We start from the raw sequence: 24,744 nt of genomic DNA, 5'->3' as shown, positions 1-24,744 counted from the left end.
CAGTGGTTCTAAAACTACAGTTTCTCGATATTGCAACATCCAAAGGCCAACCTCCTCCAAGCATTCAACGCAATAGACGTGCATGTATGTCCAGCCGGCCAGGCGGGCATATAGTACCTTTAGGTAGCGTTTGGTTGGGAGACGAGGTGGGGTGGGATGGTCCTGACTCTAGCTCGTGGGATGAGATGAATCCATTTTCTGTTTGGTTCATGGGATGGATCCATTTTCTGTTTGGTGCGGAGACATGAAAAGTGGGATGAGCAACTGATAAGTGGAGCCCACTTGTCATTTTTTCCCTTTTCTCCCCCTCTCTATCCTTATCCTCTCGTCCCCAACAACTGCTTGAACCAGGTGCGTATTGCGGTGGCTCCGTCGGCGAGCATGGTGCAACCCGCCTAAGCGGCGTGCTACCCCGCCCGCGAGACTGGCCTTGCGCCGCCCGACGCCTCCTCCGCGGCGTGGCAGGGCCGGCCCTAGAGCTCTCGCCTAGGACCTTTGCGTGGCTCGCCGGGGCCGGGCACGACGACGCTAGGCGTGGAGCTCGTGCTCCCATGGCCGCTAGCCGAGGGCGGATCTCGTCAGGGCCGAGCACGACAGCGCCAGGGGGCAGAGCTCGTGCTCCCATGGGCCGCTGAAAGCTTTAGTTTGGTTTTGGTGAATTGATGAAACTCTAAGTGCTAACCTAATTTATCAAGTGATCATGAGATAGGTAGCACATTCTAAGTGGTCAAGCAAATAAAGATCATAACATGATGATGATACCATGATGATGATCAGGTGCTTGGACTTGGAAAGAAGAAAGAGAAAAACAAAAAGTTCAAGGTAAAGGTATAAACCATAGGAGCTATTTTGTTTTGGTGATCAAGACACTTAGAGAGTGTGATCACATTTAGGTTTGATAGCCGTACTATTAAGAGGGGTGGAACTCGTATCGGAATGCGGTTATCAAAGTGCCACTAGATGCTCTAACTCATTGCATATGCATTTAGGATCTAGTGGAGTGCTAACACCCTTGAAAATATTTGTGAAAATATGCTAACACATGTGCACACGGTAATACACTTGGTGGTTGGCACATTTGAGCAAGGGTGAAGAAGATAGAGTCGAAGAGGAGTTAGTCGTGTTGGTTACAGAGTGACCGGACGCGTCCGGTATGGTGACCGGACATGTCTGGTATTTGGCGACGACCGGACGCGTCCGGTCGCCACAACGGACACGTCCGGTGTGAATCAGAAAAAGCAATATACGACAGGACAGTCGATCGGACGCTGGCAGCGTCCGGTCCGGTATCACCAGACGCGTCCGGTCGAGCATGGATGCTTACTGTACTCCACCGGACACTGAGGCTCAGCATCCGGTTGTTTTCTAACATACGTGTTCGGTCGGCCTGGTGGCTTACTAGACTTGACCGGACTCGGTGGCTCAGCGTCCGGTCATTCGTAGTTCTACGTCTAGTCTAAGCGTCCGATCGTATGAAAGAAAGGGTAGCAACGGCTCTGTTGTTTTGAACTGGACACGTGGCAGTCTGGGAGCTACCGGACACATTCGGTATGCCGACCGAACGCGTCCGGTATTTACGACTGGTGCGTCCGGTGCTACGTCTGGTCAGTTGGACTGGAGCGTCCGGTCAGCCCGTGTTATGCCCAGTGAAGGGGTATAACGACTCTATTTTGTGGGGGCTTCTATTTAAGCCCCATGGCCGGCTGTAGCTCATAACCTTTGGCCATTTTCATTGACATAGCAACCTTGTGAGCTTAGCCAAAGCCCTCCCACTCATCTCCATCATTGATTCATCATCATAGTGAGATTGGGAGTGAATCCAAGTGTATTGCTTGAGTGTTTGCATCTAAAGGCACTTGGTGTTCGTGTTTCGCTGTGGATTTCGCTTGTTACTCTTGGTGGTTGCTGCCACCTAGACGGCTTGGAGCAGCGAGGATCGTTGAGCGGAGGTTGGTGATTGTCTCTAGCTCCGATCGTGGTGATTGTGAGGGGTTCTTGACCTTTCCCCAATGGAGCGCCAAAAGGTACTCTAGTGGATTGCTCGTGGCTTGTGTGATCCTCATCTTGTGTTGGTTGTGTGGCACCCTATTGAGGGTTTGGTGTGTGAAGCCAATTAGTGCGTGAACCTCCAAGTGAGTGAATCGCCACAACGAGGACTAGCTTGCCGGCAAGCAAGTGAACTTTGGTAAAAAATTATTGTGTTCATCTTTGATTCCAAGGTGATTGGTCTTCATTGATATTGATTCTTGTGATTGATTGGTTCTCTCCTCGACACGGTGGTATAACTATCTTGCTTACTCTCTTTACATTACCGCAAACTAGTTGTCAAGCTCTTTAGTATAGCTAGTTGTGAGAGCTTGCTTGCTTGGTTAGTGTGGCTCTTTAGTTAGCCTTTGAGAGCACACTAACATAGAGTAGTGTCATAGCTATTGTGTGAATAGATACTATCTAAACTAGAATTGTGGTAGGTGGCTTGCATTTTGAGTAGGCTAGCGTAACACTTGCTTCGCCTCATAATTGTCTAACCTTTTGTTAAGTGTTGTTGTAGAAATTTTTATTAGGCTATTCACCCCTCTCTAGCCATTAGGACCTTTCAAGTGGTATCGGAGCCGAGGTCACCGTTATTTGAGGCTTAACAACCTTCGGTGTTAAAATGGTCAAATCAACAACACCAAGAAGCCACCCCAATTTGATGGCTCTAACTATCCCTATTGGAAGGCTAAGATGACAACTTATATCAAATCAATCAATAGGAAGGTTTGGAAGGTGGTAGAAACAAAAATTGAGATTGAAGATCTGGAGAATCCCACCGTGGCTGAAGAAGTACTTCTCCAAAACTATGACATTGCTCTAAGTGTTATTCATGATGCAATTGATGAAAGAACATTTGAGCAAGTAAAAATATTGAGATGGCTCATGAGGCATGGAAGAAGTTGGAAGAGTCATTTGAGGGCACTCAAGCCGTGAAGGGTGCAAAGGCTTATATTCTCAAAGAAAAGTTTGCAAGCTTCAAGATGAAGGATGATGAGAGTGTGCCAGAGATGTTCCATAGGCTTCAAGTGCTTATCAATGATCTCAAAGCACTTGGAGAAGAAGTGAAGGATAAGGACTTCTCCCATAAGTTCTTGAGATGCTTACCTTCAAGATTTGGTACATGGGTCACCATTCTAGTAAGAAGCGGTTTGGACACCATGACACCAAACCAAGTATTGGGAGATATAATGACCGATGATACTTATAGAGATGATGATGAGAAGGAAGAAAAGAAGGAGAAGAAATATGAGAAGAAGGATGAGAAGAAGAAGAGCGTGGCATTCAAAGCCACATCATCCAAGGGCAAAGCAAAGCAAGAAACATCAAGTGAAGAAGATGAATTATGGGATGATGATGATGATGAGAAGATGGCTCTATTTGTCAAGAGATTTGGCAAGTTCATGGTGAATAAGGGCTACCGTGCTAGAAGAAAGAAGTCTTCATCCAAGAACAAAGAAGAGTCAAGAAGATGCTTCAAGTGTGGAAGCAAAGATCATCTTGTTGCTCAATGCCCATACAATAGTGACAATGATGATGATAACAAGAACAAAAAGAATGACAAGAAGGAAAAGAAAGAGAAGAAGGACAAGATGGCCTTCAAGAAGAAGAAGGGTGGCTCATATGTAGTCACTTGGGATAGTGATGCCTCCTCAAGTGATGATGATGATGATAGTGATGATAACAAGACCACCAAGAAGAAGGTTCTTGCAAGTATTGCCATCAATGAGAAGCTTTCTCTCTTTGAATCTTCATCATGCTTCATGGCTAAGGCCACTAAGGTACAATCTTGTGATAATGAAAGTGATGAAGAATATGATGATGATAATGAACATGAAAATGAAAATGATAGTGATAGTGATAGTGATAATGATGAACCTACTAAGGATAAATTATTTGACATGCTAGAAGATGCTAAAGAACACTTTGACATTAAGAGAAGGGAATGCAAGAGCTTGAATAAGGAGGTAAAAGCCCTTAAGCAAGCCCTTGATGAGCTCAAAGCAACTCATGAGAAGCTAGAGGAAGCCCATGAGAAGCTTGGCAAGGCTCACAAAAAGCTTGAAAAGGCTTATTCCACTTTGCTTAATGAACAAGATAAAAAGAAGCATGTTGAAACTTGTGATGTAGGTTTAACTTGTGATATAATTGATGAATCACTATCTATGCCTAGCATTGTTGCTCCTACTAACCCTTCTTGTAGCACTTCCACTTCTACCTCATCTAGTAGTGATGGTCTCACTTGTGATACCTCACTAGTGGTTGAGAATGAGAACCTCAAGAAGGAGGTCACTAAGCTCACTCACACCTTAGCTAAGGCTTATGGTGGTGAGGACCGCTTGCTTATGTGCTTGGGTAGCCAAAGAGCTTCTCTCTACAAAGAGGGATTGGGCTATACCCCCAAGAAAGGTAAGGTGACCTTTGCTCCTCATAAGACTAGTTTTGTAAAGAATAATGGTCGGTTTTGCACTAGTTGCAAGCAAGTTGGTCACAAAGAGCAAGAATGCAAAAACAAGAGCAAAAATGCTAATGTATCCTCTATTAAGCTTGATTCATGCTATATGCTTACTAAGGGTACAAATGGTGTGAAGACTAAGTTTATTGGTAAACCATGGATGGGCTCAAAGAAGAAAGCCACTTGGGTACCAGAGAGCCTAGTGACTAACCTTTAAGGACCCAAGCAAGTTTGGGCACCTAAAAAGAATTGATCTTCTTTTGTAGGTCAATTATAAAGTCAGAAGAAGGCATTGGGTTCTTGATAGTGGGTGCACTCAACACATGACCGGTGATGCAAGAATGTTCAACTCAATCAATACCAATGGCAATGATGGTTATGATAGTATCACATTTAGTGACAATGGCAAAGGCAAGGTCAAAGGGCTTGGTAAGATTACAATATCCAATGACATGAGCATATCCAACATGTTGCTAGTAGAGAGCTTGAACTTCAATTTGCTATCCGTGGCACAATTGTGTGATCTTGGATTCAAATGCATATTTGGGGTAGATGATGTCGAGATCATAAGTATAGATGGCTCTAACTTGATCTTCAAAGGCTTTAGATATGAGAATCTATACTTGGTTGATTTCAATGCTAGTGAAGCTAGATTATCTGCATGCTTGTTCACTAAGTCTAGCATGGGTTGGTTATGGCATAGAAGGCGTGGTCATGTTGGAATGAAACAATTGAATAGATTGGTTAAACATGACTTAGTTAGAGGCTTGAAAGATGTTGTGCTTGAGAAGGATAAACTTTGTAGCTCTTGTCAAGCCGGCAAACAAGTTGGAAACACCCATCCTAAGAAAAGCATGATGAGCACTAGTAAAGCATTTGAGTTATTGCACATGGATTTGTTTGGGCCAACACAATACACTAGTATCGGTGAAAACAAATATGGCTTTATGATAGTGGATGATTACACTAGATACACATGGGTATTCTTTCTAGTGGACAAAAGTGATGTGTTTGTAATATTCAAATCATTTATCAAGGGCATTCATAATGAGTTTGAAACAACCATCAAGAGAGTTAGAAGTGACAATGGTAGTGAGTTCAAGAATACTAGAATTGATGAGTTGTGTGATGAATTTGGAATTAGACATCAATTCTCGGCCAAGTACACTCCTCAATCAAATGGCCTTGTTGAGAGAAAGAATAGAACACTCATTAATATGGTAAGGTCTATGCTTAGTGAGTACAATATGAGTCAATCTTTTTGGGCCAAAGCTATCAACATGGCTTGCTATTGTAGCAACCGCCTCTATTATCACCCATTGAAAGAGAAGACACCATATAAGCTCTTGAATGGTAGAAAGCCCAACATTGTATATTTTTGAGTCTTTGGTTGCAAATGCTATATCTTGATGAAAGGCACTAGATTGGGCAAGTTTGACAAGAAATGTGATGAAGGATTCCTACTTGGTTATTCCATTACAAGCAAAGCATATAGAGTTTGAAATTTAGATAGTGGTACTCTTGGGGAAGTTCATGATGTTGAATTTGATGAAACCAAGGGTTCACAAGTAGAGAATGAGAACTTGAAAGATGTTAGAGGCATTCAACTTTCAAATGCCATAAAGAACATGGATATTGATGAATTGAGGCCTAGGCAAGTGAATGATGATAAAGATAATCAAGTGCAAGTGCTCTCTAACTCAAATGTGCAAGATGATACAAATCAAGTTAGTGCAAGTGGCTCTCATGACAATGAACAAGATCAAGTGGCTAGTACATCATCTCAACCCAATGATCAAGCAAGTGCAAGCAATCAAGTTCCAATCCTCCAACCAACCAATGTTGCCAGAGATCATCCATTGGACACTATCATTGGTGATATTTCAAGAGGTGTACAAACAAGATCAAGATTGGCTTCATTTTGTGAACACTTCTCATTTGTGTCATCCATTGAACCAAAGAAGATAGATGAAGCATTGAAGGATGTTGATTGGGTGAATGCTATGCATAAAGAATTGAATAACTTCACAAGAAATCAAGTATGGGAATTAGTAGAGAGATCAAAGGGACACAATGTGATTTGAACCAAATGGGTCTTTAGAAACAAGCAAGATCAAGATGGGATAGTAGTAAGGCACAAAGCAAGATTAGTAGCATAAGGCTATACACAAGTTGAAGGTCTTGACTTTGGAGAAACATATGCCCCGGTTGCTAGATTGGAAGCAATTAGAATCTTGCTAGCCTATGCTTGTGCCCACAACATCAAGCTCTATCAAATGGATGTTAAGAGTGCATTTCTCAATGGATACATCAATGAAGAAGTATATGTTGAGTAACTTCCCAGTTTTGAAGATGACAAGAAGCCCAACCATGTGTACAAGTTAAAGAAGGCATTATATGGCTTGAAGCAAGCACCTAGAGCATGGTATGAGAGATTAAGGGATTTCCTACTCTCTAAAGGGTTCACCATGGGCAAGGTTGGCACCACTCTTTTTATCAAGAAGATTGGAAAAGATTTATTTGTATTGCAAATCTATGTTGATGATATCATTTTTGGATCAACCAATCAAGACTTTTGTGATGAGTTTGGAAAGATGATGGCTAATGAGTTTGAGATGTCCATGATTGGAGAGTTAAGTTACTTCCTTGGTCTTCAAATCAAGCAATTGAAGAATGGTACATTTGTAAGTCAAGGCAAGTATATCAAGGACATGATCAAGAAGTTGGCATGAGTGATAGCAAAGTCATTAGCACACCAATGGGAACCAATGGCAACTTGGATAGTGATGCAAGTGGAAATATGGTGGATCAAAAGTTGTATCGGTCTATGATTGGAAGCCTACTCTATGTGACTGCATCAAGGCCGGATGTCATGTTTAGTGTATGCATGTGTGCAAGATTTCAAGCCTCACCAAGAGAAACTCATTTGAAGGCTACAAAAAGGATATTGAGGTACTTGAAGCATATACCAAATGTTGGTTTGTGATATCCCAAAGGAGCAAAGTTTGAGCTAGTTGGTTACTCTGACTCGGATTATGCAGGATGCAAGGTTGAAAGGAAGAGCACCTCGGGCACATGTCAATTGTTGGGAAGATCACTTATTTTATGGTCATCAAAGAAGCAAAATAGTGTTGCATTATCAACCGCCGAAGTCGAATACATATCCGCCGGTAGTTGTTGTGCATAAGTACTTTGGATGAAGGCCACTTTGAGTGACTTTGGAATTAAGTTCAAGAAAGTGCCATTACTATGTGACAATGAGAGTGCAATCAAGTTGACCAACAATCCGGTTCAACATGCAAGAACAAAGCACATTGATGTTTGCCACCATTTTATAAGAGATCACCAACAAAAAGAGGACATTTGCATTGAGAGTGTAGGCACCGAAGATCAACTTGCCGATATATTCACCAAGCCATTGGATGAGAAAAAGGTTTTGCAAGCTAAGGAATGAGTTGAACATATTGGATTTCTCAAATATGTGTTGATGCATCCCCACTCATATGACATGCCTCTCCTTCGAGCAATCCAAGGTAAAAGTTGATTGGCATGACATACATCTTTGCTAAGGACATGATTAGTGCATCTAGTCACATTTTTAATTTTATTAGGACCTTTCAAGTGGTTCTATTTTATTAGGCTCATTCATGAAAATCAAATAATTTTGATGTCTATATGGTATCACTATTGCTTCTATGCTTGACTTGATCTAGTGGTAGCATATGACATGTTTATGGGCTTGTAAACCTAGTGTTTAATCTAGAAAATGAGCTATAAGTGTTTAACTCAACATGGTACAAGATAGCCCTTATTTGGAGGTGTGAAGAAGCTTGTCCTTGGATCAAACTGAGTTAAATATCTTTGGCAAATAATCTAGATTGGACCAAATTTGGGAAAATGATCCTCACCCCATTGATTGACATTGATAATCTTGACCCTAAAGTAATACTATCTATATTTAGAACCTTTGTGGTCATTTATGACAAAGGGGAGAGAAACAAAGATAGTAGTAGAAATAGTGAAAAAGGGGAAGAAATATCATAAAGGGAGAGAAACATAAAGATATCTTGATATATGACATAGGGGGAGAGATATGATAAAGGAAAGGGATCAACTTAAATTTTGAGCACACAAGTAGGGGGAGCAAGCTCATGAACTTGTATGGTGCATTTGAATGTGCATTTCATATGTTTGCTTGCATGGCATAAGTTCTAAATTTTAAACATCCATGCTTGTGTGATGTATGTTAGTTGTAAGATTGAATGATGAAATGAAATCACTAGATAACTTTCATTTCCAAGTGTTGTTTTCAAGTGGTATTGAGCTAACCATGGTGCTAAGGATGGTATATTGGTGCACTCCGATTGGTATCACACTTCAAAGGTCCATATTTTATACCTTAGCATCATTTGGTAGACATTGTCTCCTATATTTTCTATCTAAGCATATGTGCAAGCTACTATCCAAACTCTTAGCACATATGTAGGGGGAGCAATTGCTACCATTTGGGGTTCATGAAACTTGTCCATATCCTTTTACACATGGTAAATATGCTTGGGCAAGCAACATGGATTCAATTGAATTTTAATTCATATCTTTGTGAAAGGGTTGTCATCAATTACCAAAAAGGGGGAGATTGAAAGCTCTAGTTTGGTTTTGGTGAATTGATGAAACCCTAAGTGCTAACCTAGTTTATCAAGTGATCATGAGATAGGTAGCACATTCTAAGTGGTGAAGCAAATAAAGATCATAACATGATGATGATACCATGATGATGATCAAGTGCTTGGACTTGGAAAGAAGAAAGAGAAAAACAAAAAGCTCAAGGCAAAGGTATAAACCATAGGAGCTATTTTGTTTTGGTGATCAAGACACTTAGAGAGTGTGATCACATTTAGGTTTGATAGCCGTACTATTAAGAGGGGTGAAACTTGTATTGAAATGTGGTTATCAAAGTGCCACTAGATGCTCTAACTCATTGCATATGTATTTAGGATCTAGGGAAGTGCTAACACCCTTGAAAATGTTTGTGAAAATATGCTAACAAATATGCACAAGGTGATACACTTGGTGGTTGGCACATTTGAGCAAGGGTGAAGAAGATAGAGTCGAAGAGGAGTTAGTCGCGCTGGTTACAGAGTGACCGGACGCGTCCGGTATGGTGACCAGGCACGTTCAGTATTTTGCGACGAACTCCGCGACCGGACGCGTCCGGTGTGAATAAGAAAAAGCAGTATACGGTAGGACAGTCGATCAGACGCTGGCAACGTTCGGTCCGGTATCACCGGACGCGTCCGGTCGAGCATGGATGCTTACTATACTCCACCGGACGCTGAGGCTCAGCGTCCGGTCGTTTTCTAATAGACGCGTCCAGTCGGCCTAGTGGCATACTGGACTCGACTGGACTCGGTGGCTCAGCGTCCGGTCATTCGTAGTTCTGCATCCGGTCCAAGCGTCCGATTGCATGAAAGAAAGGGTAGCAATGGCTCTGTTGTTTTGAACTGGACACGTGGTAGTCTGGGAGCTACTGGACATGTCCGGTATGCCGACCGGACGCATTCGGTATTCACGACCGGTGCGTCCGGTGCTGTGTCCGGTCAGTTGGAACGAAGCGTCCGGTCAGCCCGTGTTATGCCCAGTGAAGGGGTATAACGGCTCTATTTTATGGAGGCTTCTATTTAAGCCCCATGGCCGGCTGTAGCTCATAACCTTTGGCCTTTTTCATTGACATAGCAACCTTGTGAGCTTAGCCAAAGCCCTTCCGCTCATCTCCATCATTGATTTATCATCATAGTGAGATTAGGAGTGAATCCAAGTGCATTGCTTGAGTGTTTGCATCTAGAGGCACTTGGTGTTCGTGTTTCGCTGCGGATTTCACTTGTTACTCTTGGTGGTTGCCGCCACCTAGATGGCTTGGAGCAGCGAGGATCGTTGAGCAGAGGTTGGTGATTGTCTTCGGCTCCGATCGTGGTGATTGTGAGGGGTTCTTGACCTTTCCCCGGTGGAGCACCGAAAGGTACTCTAGTGGATTGCTCGTGGCTTGTGTGATCCTCATCTTGTGTTGGTTGTGCGGCACCCTATTGAGGATTTAGCGTGTGAAACCAATTAGCGCGTGAACCTCCAAGGGAGTGAATCACCACAACGAGGACTAGCTTGACGGCAAGCAAGTGAACCTCGGTAAAAAATCATTGTATTCATCTTTGATTTCGAGGTGATTAGTCTTCATTGATATTGATTCTTGTGATTGATTGGTTCTCTCCTCGACATGGCGGTATGACTATCTTGCTTACTCTGTTTACATTACCGCAAACTAGTTGTTAAGCTTTTTAGTGTAGCTAGTTGTGAGAGCTTGCTTGTTTGGTTAGTGTGGCTCTTTAGTTAGCCTTTGAGAGTACACTAACATAGAGTAGTGTCATAGCTATTGTGTGAATAGATACTATCTAAACTAGAATTGTGGTAGGTGGCTTGCATTTTGAGTAGGCTAGCGCAACACTTACTTCGGCTCATAATTGTCTAACCTTTCGTTAAGTGTTGTTGTAGAAATTTTTATTAGACTATTCACCCTCCCTCTATCCATTAGGACCTTTCAGCCGCGTGCCCCTTCTTCCTCGATTTCGGCAACTCCAGTGAGTCCTGCTTCTTCCTCCTTCCTCAACTGTGGTGAACCCCGGCTCCTCTTCTCACGTGCGGCACTCGTGACTCGTCCCACCGAGGACACCCCCGTCTACAGTTATCTAGGGGCGAAGCGAGCCCGGATCTTGGGCGAATATTCGCTCGTGGGACGTCCTCGCCCCCAGTTGCCTCCGAACCAAACGGCTGTCATCCCTGGGCCATCCCATCCGGTCCCTCCTCATCCCGCCCTTTACCACCATAGCATCACAAGTTCGCAACAATAGATAACACCCTGCGCAGATTAGTCCCACCCTGCTGAGCGAAGAGTGAACATGCGATGGCTGCCTAGGTAGGTTAAAATGAAAATCTCAATCAAAGGATTGGGAGAGGAGGAAAACTTAATTGTGCGGTTGTGCATTGGCATAGAGCAAACAATAATAAAGGTTTCTTTATAGCATCTCTAAGTGTTCCCTAAATTCCTTCCTAATCCTTGGTTTTTAGCAAGATAAGAAAGAACTCCTCTCCAACAATTTCTAATCCATCCTCCTAATCTTTTAAAACTTGAAAAATCACCCTGTTCCGCGTAAAGTTACACGCTTCCGAGTCACGCGTATCTTCTCTTCCCGCGCGTGTTTATCGGCCAATCTAAAGGTGGAAGGGCACGTAAAGAATAAAGGTTAGGAAAGGGTTCCTAATGCAAATATACGAGAAATAATATATAAAAGTGGTTAGGATAATTTAGAAATAGTATATGATTCCTGACGTAAATTTATCTTTTATATTTTAGGAGTGGATTATTAGAAACTACAGGAGATAGACTTTTTTATTCTTCCAATACTTTTTTAGAAGTTGTAAAACTCCACGTTTTTGGAAAGAAAATATTGGGTACTCTTGAAGACGCTCTAAGATCTCATTGCTAGCTAGCTAAAGTTAGTTTTTAAGAATAATAGATGTGATAATTTGTTAGTAAAGTATTTAACTAGTTGTTAATCAATTAGCTATCCAATTATAGCTAATTTAGGCCTTTTTTTTTGTCCTAAACCCTAACCTGGGAGAAAACGGGAATAACCCGGGAGAAAACGACAAAACGGTCATGAAAATAATAAAATTGGTTTTGTTTGTATTCCTGTGTTTTCTCAACCGTTTTTGACTGAATTTAGGATTTTCTTGACAAAAACCAAAATGGTCGTGAAAAATCAGAAACGGTGTCGGTCGGTACAGGAGATTTCTGTCCTGTTGTCATCCCTAGTTTTGTTAGCGTCAACTCTGATGATTTCTTTTCCTTCCTTGGGTCTTTCTCTTTTCTCATCTTCTGTAAGCTGTTTGTCCTCATTTCTATATCAGTTGTTTTTTATTCAACAATTTTTATTCTAATAAATTTGCTTGGCAAATCTCTTGGTGGCTGTTTAGTTCCTAAAATTTTGCAAAATTTTTTAAGATTCCCCGTCACATCGAATCTTTGGACGCATGCATGAATCATTAAATATAAATAAAAAATAAAACTAATTACACAGTTTAGACGAAATTTATGAGACGAATCTTTTAAACCTAATTAGACTATGATTGGACACTAATTGCTAAATAACAACAAAAGTGCTACGGTACTATTTCCCAAAAAATTTCGTCACTTGGTGAGCTTTTTTCTTCTAAAGATGGTGGGCTGATATGATCGCTACGACGGCTAGGTGCTAGCTAGACAGGGTAGGCAGGCGCAGCTCGCATATCCTGATAAGACTGTCTCCGATAAAGAATTTATATGGGCATCCAAACCCAAAATAGGTAATAAGAGACCTAAAATTAGCCTTCAATAGAGTACATGCACGGGAGATCTATTTTGGATTGCCTCAACCAAAATATGGACATTCTCTCTTATAGAAACCCATTTACAAAAATGATTGCTGAAAAAGGTGTTTAATAGGTATTGAACCTTTTATCTGTAACGCTACCCAAAGGATAAATAAATCTAGTATTTTAGTTGTTGTTGTTTGAGATAGCCTAAGATAAAGATATCCCAGCTCATATCCGCGGTCGCTGTCTCCTAGGTTCCGTAATCCGAACGGACAGCCCCGTTTTGCTGTCGAGGTTGATGAGCGTGGCAGGTAAGCAGAGAAAGAAATTCAAATTAACGACCCGTTCCTATTCTAGTTATTATTAGTAAATTACAATACAAACACTGACAACTGAAACAAGGATATGTACACGTACGTCAAGACTAGAGGTGGAAAAAAAATGAAAGGCGATGAGGATGCGAATGGGAAATCCCTTTACATATTGCGTGGTTTCGTTTCGACTGCCGAAACTAAAGATGGACGGCTTTACCTGCTTTAGTTTCTCTCCGCTTGGAGCAGCGGCATGTGGCATGTGCGTACGTTATCCCGCGGCCAAAAGCCCGACCTGGAGAGCCACTAGATTTGCCTCATTGCCAAAGCGAAAAAGGAGGAGGCTTTTACCTGTGTACCCTTAAAAAAGATGTCACACTCCTGCGTACCCTTCAAAAGTTGATCATCACCTATATGCCCTTGCTCGAACTTTTCTTTTCTCTCACGCCATTCCGTCGGCATTTGCTCCTAACGGTGGGTAACGGCTCTGGAGAATGACTCAATTGCCCTTGGGCTTGTATGGGTGTCTGAACTTTTTTGTTTCCCCTGTGACATTGCCATCCTGGAAAAGGCTGGACCGTTGGTCCGGCGAGCCGTCGAGGGCCACTTCCAGCAGCAGTGTCGAGCAGTTGGAGTTCATGGGTGGCCTGGTTGGATAGACGCCGTTGCAGCAAGTTGTGCAGGCCTCCGTCGACGACGTCGCGCACGGAGGCGACTTGGGCGTTGAAGTGGCTTAAGAGCGCCGGCAACTTCACTGCTAACGGCTCGTCCATGAGCCAGATGTCGTGCCAGAAGGATGTTGCAGCCCCGTTCCCGACCGAGACAGTCGTGATGTGCTGGTAGTAGGTTGCGTATGGCCGCCCAGTGTGTGCCATCCAAGTCTCCGGAGAGGTCCAGTCCTTCACGCGCCCACATAGCCCAAGACGAGCCGTGCGGGTGGTGTAGCCGATGGATTAGTTTGAGTAGGAGGCAGGCGTTTTGGGTGTCGAGGCGCTTGACCCCCAGCCCACCGTCTTCCTTCGCTCGACAGACGTTCTCCCTAGCCACCAAACATTTCGCTCCCGAGGTGTGGTCTGACCCCGTCCACAGGAACGCGCGACGTCGTGCATCGATGGCCGCAAGCACTCCAGGGGGCAGTAGCATAGCGCCCATGGCATAAGTTCGAACTCCAGTGAGGACGGTGTTGACGAGCACCACCCTGCCCGCCGTGGCGAGCAGCAATGCTTGCCATGTCGCTAGGTACCTGTCGATCCTGGCGATGAGCGGCGCGAACGCCGACAGCGGCAGTTTGACGTTGGACAGCGGCAATCCCAGGTAAATCTGGGGGAAACTGCCGACTTTGCAGCTGAGGACACCTAAGAACTCCTCCAGGGCACCCTCCGGCAAGTGCATCGGGGTGATGGTGCTCTTGTCATAGTTGATCTTGAGTCCAGTCGCCGCTGAGAACATGTCCAAAATGCTCCTGAGCCTGGCAACACCATTGGCCTCCGCTCTGATAAGGATGATGGTGTCGTCGGCATACTGAAGCACCGGGCACGCACTGTCGCTCAACGGGTGAAGGACTAAGCCATCGGACTTGATGAGCTGTTGCAGGACATCGGCCACCAGAAGGAACAAGTACGGGGACAGAGCGTCGCCCTGGCGGAGGCCCCTCTTGCACTGTATCCATGGACCTGGAACTCCATTGACGAGCACCGCCGACTTGGAGGTTGAAAGGAGCATTTTCATCCATCTTTGCCATTTTGCCGGGAAGCCCATGGACTCCAAAATCTTCAGTAGGCTCTCCCAATTAACCGAGTCAAACTCTAAAGCCTTTGCGAAGTCCAGCTTGATCACCAACGTAGGTGCACGGCGTCTGTGGCAGCACTGCACCAGCTCGGTAGCCAGAACAAAGTTCTCAGAGATGGAACGACCTCTGATAAACCCGGTCTGATCTACATCGATCAGGCTGGAGAAGTGGAGATTTGTTGCTGTGGTCTTGACGTTAGCAGCTTGGTTAGGATTTTAACTGGGCAGTTTTGCAGTGAGACGGGTCTGAAGGCCGACGGCGTGGCTGCTGCTTCTGTCCTGGGAATCAGGACGATGAGTGCTTTGTTGATGCGTTGTAGGTCGATCTGTTCGTCGTGGAACGCCCGCAGGAAGCGCATGATCGCCGGTTTGGTGGTCGTCCATGCGGCGGCATAGAATCCTGGACCGACGCCGTCTGGCCCCGGGGCGCGCTGTCCGGCGACATGGCGCGAGCCGCGCTCGTGGTTTCCTCCTCAGAGAACCGGCACTTTGCACTGTCGAAATTAATTGAACATGTAAGCAGACGAATCGACCTCGCAAAAAAAAAAGCATACACCGTACCAGTGCACCAACAGTATACAGGTTAATAAACAACAGTAGTACGTTCAATCAAAGTACTGTGCTCAGTAGTACGTGTACGTGCATGCATGGCCCCTGCAGTTCATTTCTTGAAAATATGTGTACGTGCATCGGGCAATGATCCAGCGCCTGTCCCACATGTCCCCTCCAGTAGCCTCATTGCAATGGCCCCTCCAGCGCACGTTCAATCAAAGGACCGACAGGCTTGAAAATATGGCTCCTCCAGCGCTCATTGCAATGATCCAGGGGCAAGGATGGTATTTTTCTAGTCCGGTCCCACATGTCAGAGCCGCCAAACGGTCAACACCTAACAGAGTGCCGACGGAATGGCGTGAGGGAAAAGAAAAGTTCGAACGAGGGCATATAGGTGACGACCAACTTTTGAGGGATATGCAGAAGTGTGGCATCTTTTTTAAGGGTACACAGGTAAAAGCCTCAAAAAGGAGATACTAGAAAACACTAAGGGCATATTTGGATGAAGCCCTGGGCTAAAATGCCTGGCCTGCAACATTGCCTCTAGCCTGCTTGGAATGTATTTGGTTGGAACCCTGAGATATTTGCCTGGGAAGCACTTGTCTGTGTCACTTGCCTGCCACCAGGCGATAGAAATCGGTCGCCTGGCTTCTCAGTCAATCTGCCTGGACATATAATAAATGTACTAATCTCTTTCCTCTGCTCAAGGCTCAAGGCTCGAGGATCAAGAAAGATGTGACGGACTCAATATTTATTTAAACACAGGAACTTGCTGAACCAAACGCTGCCTGCTCTTTCATTCACACAGGCAAGATATTAGGGCTTTAACCAAACAAAGCTATGAAATCAGAGTATGTCTGACCAAGCAATTTTGTCAACCGTAACAGGCAGGTCCCAGGCAACTGAAATGTCCAGGCAACTTGCCCAGGGTACAAACCAAACATGCCCTAAATGCCCATCCATGCATGACCTAGCATCCATCCATTATTACCGTCTTTTGTCTTCTTTTTCTGCAGGCCGGGTAGCATTCGTTAAGTTGGCGGAAAGAAATATATTCGTGAAAGCGACGCACACTGTTGTCCGGAGATTAAACCTCCTCCTACTTGGACCTGCACTTGTTTTAGTCCGGCATGGCCACGGAAGAACAGTTGTTTCTGTAGCTGACAAGTGGCAAGCATGGCCGACGTGGAGCTTACTACTAGTCGGTCAATGTTTCTGTCATATATCAGCTGTGAGCACTGTTCGCCTAAACGGCCGTTTAGCCCGTTTACACACCGTTTAAACGCTACACGGTGGTACACCGTTTCCGTTTAATCGGTTGTTTTCACCGTTTAAACGGCCGTTTTTCCCGTTTAAACACCCGTTTTGCCCGAATAATAGGCTAAACGGTAGGTGACCGACTGTTTACCGTTTAGCGTTTAGGATAACACTGGCTGTGAGCATCCGGTTTGGCACATTAAAGATATGAAGGCACGTCAAATCGATGGTCTTCTAAACATTAGATTAAAATTCCACGGCTCATATAAAATACGTTTCAACCGGCTAGGTGAGGCAGTAGCAGTTGACAAGCATGGCCGATGCCTAATGCGTACATGCATACTGCTGGAGCCGTCCTCGCTTTACATGCATGCATCCCTTGTCGATTTGTGTGCACCATGTCCTCATTTCTGGTTCTCATCCCATCCCCATCCCCATCTCCGTTCCTCCCCTCCTCTCTCTCCTCTCCGTGCGCTCTCTCTCCTCTCCGCGCTCTCGCTCTCGCTCTCTCCCTCGCTCCCCGTCGCCACCGCCGAGGCTCCCCGCACCCTGTGTGCGGCGCAGCGGCGTCCCCCGGCACGGCGCCATGGTGCGCCGTCCAACGCCGGTGTCCGCGGCCGCGTCCGAGCCCTTGCTTTCCCCCGGCGCTGCCTCGTCCCGCCGGTCCGCGTGTGGTCGACGAAACCCTACCTGCCTCTTCCTCTCCGTCGTCGTCGGCGGCGACGAAACTCGGCGCCTGGATCTGGCGGTACCTCACCCTCTTCCTCTCCTACCCCGACGCGGGCCGCCCCCGGAGCGGCGGCGGGCGTCCTCTTTTTCTCCTCCCCCGACGCTGGCGGCTCCGGAGCGGCGACGGGCGAGCCGGCCACGTCAGGCCCCTGCGCGGGCGGCGCACCGCCGTGGGTGGCCCCTAGAGCGACGGCCCTCAGCACGGTTGCCCCCTGCGCCACGTCGTCCGGGCGCAGCCGAGTCAGAATCTGCCTCAACCTCAGTCGGCGGTAGAGGAGCGGCAGGCACCCGTGCAGAAGCACCGTGGCCGGCATAGGAGAAGTGGGCGCGGGCGGCATGTGGAAGTGATGGCGGCGGAGCACGGGATGACGTACCACAGGTACACCTCCCTTCGCCGGCGGCAGATCCGCGTCGAGACGGAGGCGTGGGAGCAGGCCGCCAAGGAGTACCGTGAGCTTCTCGCGGACATGTGCGAGCAGAAGCTCGCCCCCAACCTGCCCTACATCAAGTCGCTCTTTCTTGGTTGGATCGAGCCGCTGCGGGACCAGATCGCCGCTGAGCAAGAGCTTGTGGCAGACCCCGGGTCCCGGGCCTCGCACGGCCCCTTTTTCAACATGCTCCCTGCGGACATGATGGCTGTCATCACCATGCACAAGCACATGGGGTTGCTCATGACGGGTAGTGGGGACGGCAGTGTTCGAGTCATCCAGGCCGCGTGCCAGATTGGCGAGGCCATTGAGCACGAGGTGTGTGAATTGTTGCTTGGAGGGTGCTTCTTGACTCGGGGAATTGACGCTTCTTGTTGTTACTTGTTAGTAATGTGAAGTCCATGAACATCGGTGGAGGTTAATATAACGAATTTGTAGACCAAATAACTCTAAACGGGGAGCTAATAAGATATCTGTTCGTCTCTCAGTGAACTATTTTTCTTTCATCATGGAAGTAATCTATGGTTAGGCATCATTGCAAAGCAAAAAAAAAAAAAAAGAGTAATATTATTTTAGTCAAAGAATGTTTATATCTGCCATAGATGAACTTTGTCAATCATAATTGACAGACAAGCCTTAACTTCTTGGAGTAATTTAAGGGTAGGAGCTATTATTTTTATATTGGTACGGCAGTAATTCAATGGTGCGCTTGGTAATCTGGCAATTTCATATTCTCTGTTTGAACCCAACCTGTTAATTTTGTAGCAATTTTATTAATTTCATGTTCTCTGTCTGAACTCAGTCGTCTAAGTATGAATTTCTAACCAGTGCCCTATGTCTTTGAAGGTGCCATAAATATTATGTATTTCTCATATTTTTTACCTTGTTATTACATTTTATTTGGTTTGAATAAATTTATAGTTTGGTGTCAACTCTTTAACGCATAACCCATTTCAGTGACAATATTTTGTGTCATGGTATCAGATGCTAATAAACCATGGCATATTGGTTGTTTCATCTTTCACTAGGTTCGAATAAACAGATTTCTGGAGAAGACAAGGAAAAAAAGCAACAAAGAAATGGAAAAGGAAGAAGCTGCTGCTGGTGACACAGACATTGCCAAAGAACAACAACGTCTAAGAAAGAAAGTCACTGACCTAATGAAAAAGCAAAAGTTACGGCAAGTAAGGAAGATAGTGAAGAATCAAGATAATTCCAGGCCATGGGGTCAAGATGCTCAGGCAAAAGTCTGAATCTTATGTTAGATATTTGACTTTGTGTTGTTTTCCGCCCAACGCCTATTTCGACTTTTGACATTTCCGATTAACCTTTGCTGTTCTACAGGTCGGTAGTCGTTTGATTGAGCTCTTTATGGAAACAGCACATATACAACCACCTGCAAGCCAGTCATCAGATGGTCTGCCTGACATCCGTCCTGCTTTCAGACACGAAATGAGAACAATGGCAAAAGAACAACAGTAATAGTGTTACCTTTCCTTCCTTTACTACAAAATTGATTCTTGATGGTCCATCCATAGGTTATCTAAAAAATTTCTGCCGTTTGATTAACTCCCAGGTTTTATTAGCTGGGAAACGCTTTGATTAGACAACTATAGGGAAAAGCTGAAGGTTTATTTAATTGCATGTATACTTCCATGTGCTATTTATTAAACTGTTTTGTCACTTTTTAGAAACTATATACATAGCATACATGTGCTGAAAGGCAATTAAAGATCATTATACATTAGGACATCCTGCAGCTAAATGCTGGCGATATGCTAATTTGAACTACTTCCCATGCAATTTCAGAGCTGTACTGACTATTTATTAAAATATTTTGTCACTTTTTAGAAACTATATACATAGCATACATGTGCTGAAAGGCAATTAAAGATCATTATACATTAGGACATCCTGCAGCTAAATGCTGGTGATATGCTAATTTGAACTACTTCGCATGTGATTTCATAGCTGTACTGACAAATATATAGCCAGCTAGGTTGTAAAGATAACTAGCTTAATATTTTTTCCCCTAAATGTAGTTTGTTATTTTGCCTAACCTATATGATCATCTATTTTTAATTTAACAGGAAGAATAGTCGCAGATATGGTATGATCAAGTGTGATCCACTGGTCCAGCAAGGCTTGGATAGAACAGTTAGTTGACCCTCTTACACAAATCTTGATTTATACTGGAATGCTTTTCTCCTAATTTTGCATTCCTTGGTTACCTGGGCATGTTCTCTTGAACAGGCAAGGAACTGGAGCTGGACCTATCAAGTCTCAATACTGTAAATACAGTGTTTGCTGCCCTGTTTAGGTAACTTAAAGATGATATATCTGCTATTCTTCTTTACTCGATATTATTTGCCTCATTATGTAATGCAATATATTTGTGCAGCAAACTAGGTGTACCAATCAAGACCACTGTCTCAGCAACAGTTTTAGAGGAGGCATTGAATGGATCAGTAGAGATTTCTCAGCTTCAGCTGGGCAAATCTCTATGTAGGAAGGTTGGCAACTGCTCCTTTTTGTTCTTTATCTGTTCACTTTTTTTAACACCAGTGAGTAAGCTTTGGTATTTTTACACATGTTGGCAGGTAGAAAAGCAGTCAGCTCACTTTTATTCTGTGGACATAACAGATAAAGAAGCCAAAATGGGCTTAGTTTGCATAGTTCATTCAACTTCTAAAAGTAAATTTAAGGTTTGTTGCCAACGTGCTATTCATCCATCTTCTATGATCGTTTGACCATATAACGCCTATGTTACATCAGTTATTGTGTTTCAATTCTAAATGTCACATTCCACTAATAAATGTGGTCCTTTTTTTTATACAGAACTGACCATGTAACTTGATTATGTCAGTTAACTGATAAGCATCGTCATCTTTTTAATTGTAGTGTTCCATAAGCAACCTATTTTGTTCTTATTCAGCCTCTCCGCAGATTTTGCGTGGGGAAGGCTTGCCTCAGTTTTTCCCTTCCCTAGACCCCACTCATGTGGCAGCCTCCGGCACTGGGTTTGCCCCCTTTACTTAATATAAGTCTACCTTTTTAGTGGAAAATATTATTTCACTTCCATTGTTATTAAATTACGATAGTCGCTAGATGATCAGCTGATTCTCTTTAGTTGTTGATATTATCGCAGCGTAGAACGTTTAAATAAACCAAATACTTGATGTACTATGTAATTGCAGCAAAACAAGTTTGTTGACACTTCTCTTTTCAGCTGTTGTATTTTGAGCTTGAGGACAATGGTGGATTAAGCCTTGCTTTACAGGTGTGCATGTGTGTAGCTAGCTTATCTTTTTTGTTAGTACAGATGAAAAAAGAAGACAAAGTTCTATTGGTTACTGGCTTATCACCTGCCATTCTGCCAAGCATATGACGCCAAACATGTGAAAACAAATATTTTCGTACCAAGTTTAGATCTTGTTGATTTGGCATGGCAACCTTGAGGGCACAGCCAAGTAGCTACAGCGCACTGACTGCCATAACTATAGTATGTTAGTACCAATAATGCTTTGTTTATCACTGTAGATGTGTTTGGCATCTGTTCATTCTAAAATATAGCTAATGTGGTATTGTGGCTGAAGCAAGTCCCCTCAGCATGATTTTTGACAGTTTTGTAATGTACTAATATCGTTGGCTGGGCAATTTCACCCAGACATTATAAGTTAATTTTGTGTTTTTTATCTCAATCTCACAAGATCAGTGTTCAATTGGATGACCTGTCGGAAATATTTCTGTGGTATATTAAATCTGAATATGTTCCTTAGCATTATGTACAATCCATCCAGTAGCCTTTATTGGTCCAGAAATATTACCAAGGGTTTCAAGGGTACGTGCTATCTACATAGTCTCCCACAGTCCCACTCTCCCAGGGATGAACTGTGTGTACCTTGACTTCATTATTAAATGTTCTGTTATCCATCTAGAAGCTTTTAACTATAAATTTACCAGATACTGAAATGGACAAATGGCTGCTACCACACCACTACTCTCCAAAATGAACAGTTGAGTAATTAGCTTAAGGAATCTGATTGTGAGCACACCCTGAGCTGTTGTGAGATGCTGTCACAAAGGAAAAGACAGTAATATCTGGCCCATCAATTCTTGATGCTGTGAGAGGATGTTACTTCCCCTTGGTATTAAAGTCGGTTCTTATTGAGAGAGATCACTCAGTTGCCTATGTATTTAGGGAGAGTGTAGGTGAGGTAGGAAACATATCAATCTACTGCACTTGGATTAATGTAGTGCAGTATTGATTCAGATATCATGTCTAGGGAGCCAACCTAAGTAACTCAGTTGAGCCATTTTTGGTAAAGGGAACACAAAAACTATACAGATAGTATGTCATGGATGCACATAGGGCATCGCAAGAGAATAAAACAGACGCATCATTTAGAAAGAGCATCATAGTTACTAACTTATTTCTGAAGTTATTGCCTTGTTTGTATTAAAGTCTGCTGCTTGACAATGTTCTTCTATCCAGAAGGGGATTTTGTGAGCTTACCATGTTGTCTGAGCATGATTTCAGCTAATGTCTATTAGCCTAATGCAGGAAGATAGTGCAAAAACTGGAAAAGTTACTTCTGCGGGGATGTTCTTTCTAGGCTTTCCTGTGTATCGATTTGAACAAAATAATTCAGTGAGTATACAAATTAATGCCTTTTTGCCTCCTTTTGTTTTTCTGTGTGTTTATTTTTACAAGCTCCTATTACTACTAGGTTGTTGCTGCGAAGGATCCTGATAGTGCTTTCTTTAAAAGATTGGATGGCTTTCAAACTTGTGAAGTAAATGAACTGAAAGCAGGAACCCATTATTTTGTTGTATATGGTAATATCATTTTCTGTTGTACCATATCTAGGCATCTGTGACTATTTTACAGTATGCTGAAAAAATCAATCATTTTTCAGGTGACAATTTCTTCAGAAGTGCGAGCTATACTATTGAGGTTGTATGTGCTGAACCCTTCTCTGATCAAAAGGAGAAGCTACGAAGTGTGGAGACAAAGCTAATTGCAAAACGATCTGAGCTGTCTAAATTTGAGTCTGAGTATCGGGAGTTATGTAGTTCTCTTTGACATATTTTATTTATACAGGTTCTCCATCTACGCTGTATGGTAGTACCAGGATGTTGAACATGCTACAAATTTAGGAGCCTTTTGGTAGATATTTTCATGGCATGTGGTGATCCAACTTATTAGGTTGCACAGGTTTGTGTGACTAATTTGATATTGCATCTTTATCATATTTGTTGCAAATTTGGCACTCCATCCTTTTTATATACCTTCGGTATTATATCTAGCTGATTTAGGCTTGATTCTTTTAATCCCTTTTTATTAGGTTATATAATCGCTAGAACTTGAGCTCCATTAGCAAAGGTCTGGGTAATCTCTTTTCTTGTCTGTTAAAAAATGCCTAATAAGGTGAATTTTTTATAAATAGTAGAGTGACTGCACACGCTGCCCTCAGATCAGAGATTTATAAATTCCATGTGTTCACAATCAGAAGTGGAGAAAATAGCTAACCTATGACCCGAGTGTATGATCCAATAATGAATTCAATATTTTTTGTGACCCTACTGAACATAAGAGTCTAACTGGTTGGTTTAGCTCCTTATGAATATCAAAGTAATTCATAAGTTACAGATTACCTGATCCGAAATTAGCTCCATACATGCCACATTGATTAAGAGAGTTTACTAAGTAAGTTTGTGACCCTAAGGTATCCAGAAATTTACTAAGTAAGTTTGAAAGCACTGGACATCTTCACCTACGCAGGGTGGGTCGACAGCAGGTGGACACATTTGGTTCCTCCCCTTCATGTTACCATCAGATAAAAACAAGTCGGGCAGGTGGACACATTTAATGCCTCTCCTCCTTACCATCAGATAAAAATGATTCACCGACCATGCAGGACCATTTGTACTTACACATGCATCCATGCATCTAAGACACGGCTTGGGTTGTGTGCACGTTGCTCCCGAGATGGTCGGTGGTTGGGGTTGGTCGCTATTACTACAGCTACCAAAATTGCATCTGCATCCATGCTTGCCCGCACTCTTTTTTAGCCTCTTGTCGGAACCTTGGCTTGCAGCCGTATTAGTCATTAATGGCCTCGGACATCGCTCACCTCGAACGCATAGGACGTGCATTCATGCATATCCTGTTTGTGCATTATTGTGCCGTATTGCTGGCAGATACGCCATCCACAGGTGTCACGCGTGTCGTAGTGTGCATGGCCTACTCGTTCTTGTTACAGAGTTAGGTCTACACTGTGGCTTTGTGCTCCACGCTCGCCCGTGAGTCACGTCAGTAGTGACCCACGTCTCCTCATACCCTTTTTCTACGCTCTTGTCGGACCCTTGCCCTGCAGTCGTACTACTCAGAAATGGCACTGCACGTCGCTCGCCTCGAATGTGCGGGATTTGGTCGATTCGTTCGTAGTGATCCCGCGTAGAAACCCTAGTGAACCGCGCTAGGACCACAGACCGCTCCGCCTTTATAAGCAGAGCCTGGCTTAGCGATTGGTACCACCACTCGGCGCACTTTAGCTCGCTTAGGTTTTCCCTTTGAACAAGCTTTTTGCTCAGCCCTTCTTTGTAGCCACCGCCAGAAATGGCAGGAGCCTGGGTTAGTAGTTACTACCTGAACGTTGAGGGTTTTCCTAGAATCCTGCATGCCACTCTACAAAAGCTCAGAGTCAAAGATCATCCTGAGTATGAGGGTCGTGAGTATGAGAAGCATGGCACCGATCGGTGTGAGGTTACCGTCTACATTGGGAAGAGT

The 24,744-nt window shown here is 43.9% G+C and overlaps 2 protein-coding genes across 4 annotated transcripts; both read left to right on the top strand.

Moving 5' to 3' along the window:
- The first annotated feature begins 17,300 nt into the window (after positions 1–17,300).
- On the top strand, positions 17,301–20,458 carry LOC136528829 (DNA-directed RNA polymerase 1B, mitochondrial-like). 3 transcript variants are annotated; one of them, XM_066521820.1, is made up of 6 exons: positions 17,301–18,269; positions 18,980–19,192; positions 19,296–19,429; positions 20,042–20,108; positions 20,205–20,271; positions 20,353–20,458. In XM_066521820.1, exons 1-5 carry the CDS (start codon positions 17,871–17,873, stop codon positions 20,244–20,246), a joined length of 855 nt encoding a protein of 284 aa, XP_066377917.1. In that variant the 5' UTR covers positions 17,301–17,870; the 3' UTR covers positions 20,247–20,271; positions 20,353–20,458. The 3 variants fall into 3 exon arrangements, with proteins under 3 accessions (XP_066377917.1, XP_066377916.1, XP_066377918.1); XM_066521819.1 differs by having other exon boundaries at positions 18,980–19,198; XM_066521821.1 differs by lacking the exons at positions 20,042–20,108; positions 20,205–20,271; positions 20,353–20,458 and adding an exon at positions 19,643–19,801 and having other exon boundaries at positions 18,980–19,198.
- On the top strand, positions 20,364–23,037 carry LOC136526021 (chaperone protein dnaJ 16-like). The gene is made up of 6 exons (XM_066518815.1): positions 20,364–20,464; positions 20,552–20,656; positions 21,181–21,231; positions 22,516–22,602; positions 22,682–22,790; positions 22,871–23,037. Exons 2-6 carry the CDS (start codon positions 20,609–20,611, stop codon positions 23,035–23,037), a joined length of 462 nt encoding a protein of 153 aa, XP_066374912.1. The 5' UTR covers positions 20,364–20,464; positions 20,552–20,608.
- The last annotated feature ends 1,707 nt before the right edge of the window (positions 23,038–24,744 follow it).

The sequence above is a fragment of the Miscanthus floridulus genome, chromosome 19 (assembly GCF_019320115.1).
Source record: "Miscanthus floridulus cultivar M001 chromosome 19, ASM1932011v1, whole genome shotgun sequence".
NCBI classification, from domain to species: domain Eukaryota; kingdom Viridiplantae; phylum Streptophyta; class Magnoliopsida; order Poales; family Poaceae; genus Miscanthus; species Miscanthus floridulus.
This window is presented reverse-complemented; position numbering and strand designations above follow the sequence as displayed.

Bases quoted from the DNA above. Each gene is read 5' to 3' on its own strand.
- LOC136528829 (XM_066521819.1), top strand. From the start codon at position 17,871: ATGGCGGCGGAGCACGGGATGACGTACCACAGGTACACCTCCCTTCGC. The intron at 19,199-19,295 runs GTCTGAATCTTA...GCTGTTCTACAG, and splicing joins GTCAAGATGCTCAGGCAAAA to GTCGGTAGTCGTTTGATTGA. The intron at 19,430-20,041 runs GTAATAGTGTTA...TTAATTTAACAG, and splicing joins ACAATGGCAAAAGAACAACA to GAAGAATAGTCGCAGATATG.
- LOC136526021 (XM_066518815.1), top strand. From the start codon at position 20,609: ATGGGCTTAGTTTGCATAGTTCATTCAACTTCTAAAAGTAAATTTAAG. The intron at 21,232-22,515 runs GTGTGCATGTGT...AGCCTAATGCAG, and splicing joins GATTAAGCCTTGCTTTACAG to GAAGATAGTGCAAAAACTGG. The intron at 22,603-22,681 runs GTGAGTATACAA...TATTACTACTAG, and splicing joins GATTTGAACAAAATAATTCA to GTTGTTGCTGCGAAGGATCC.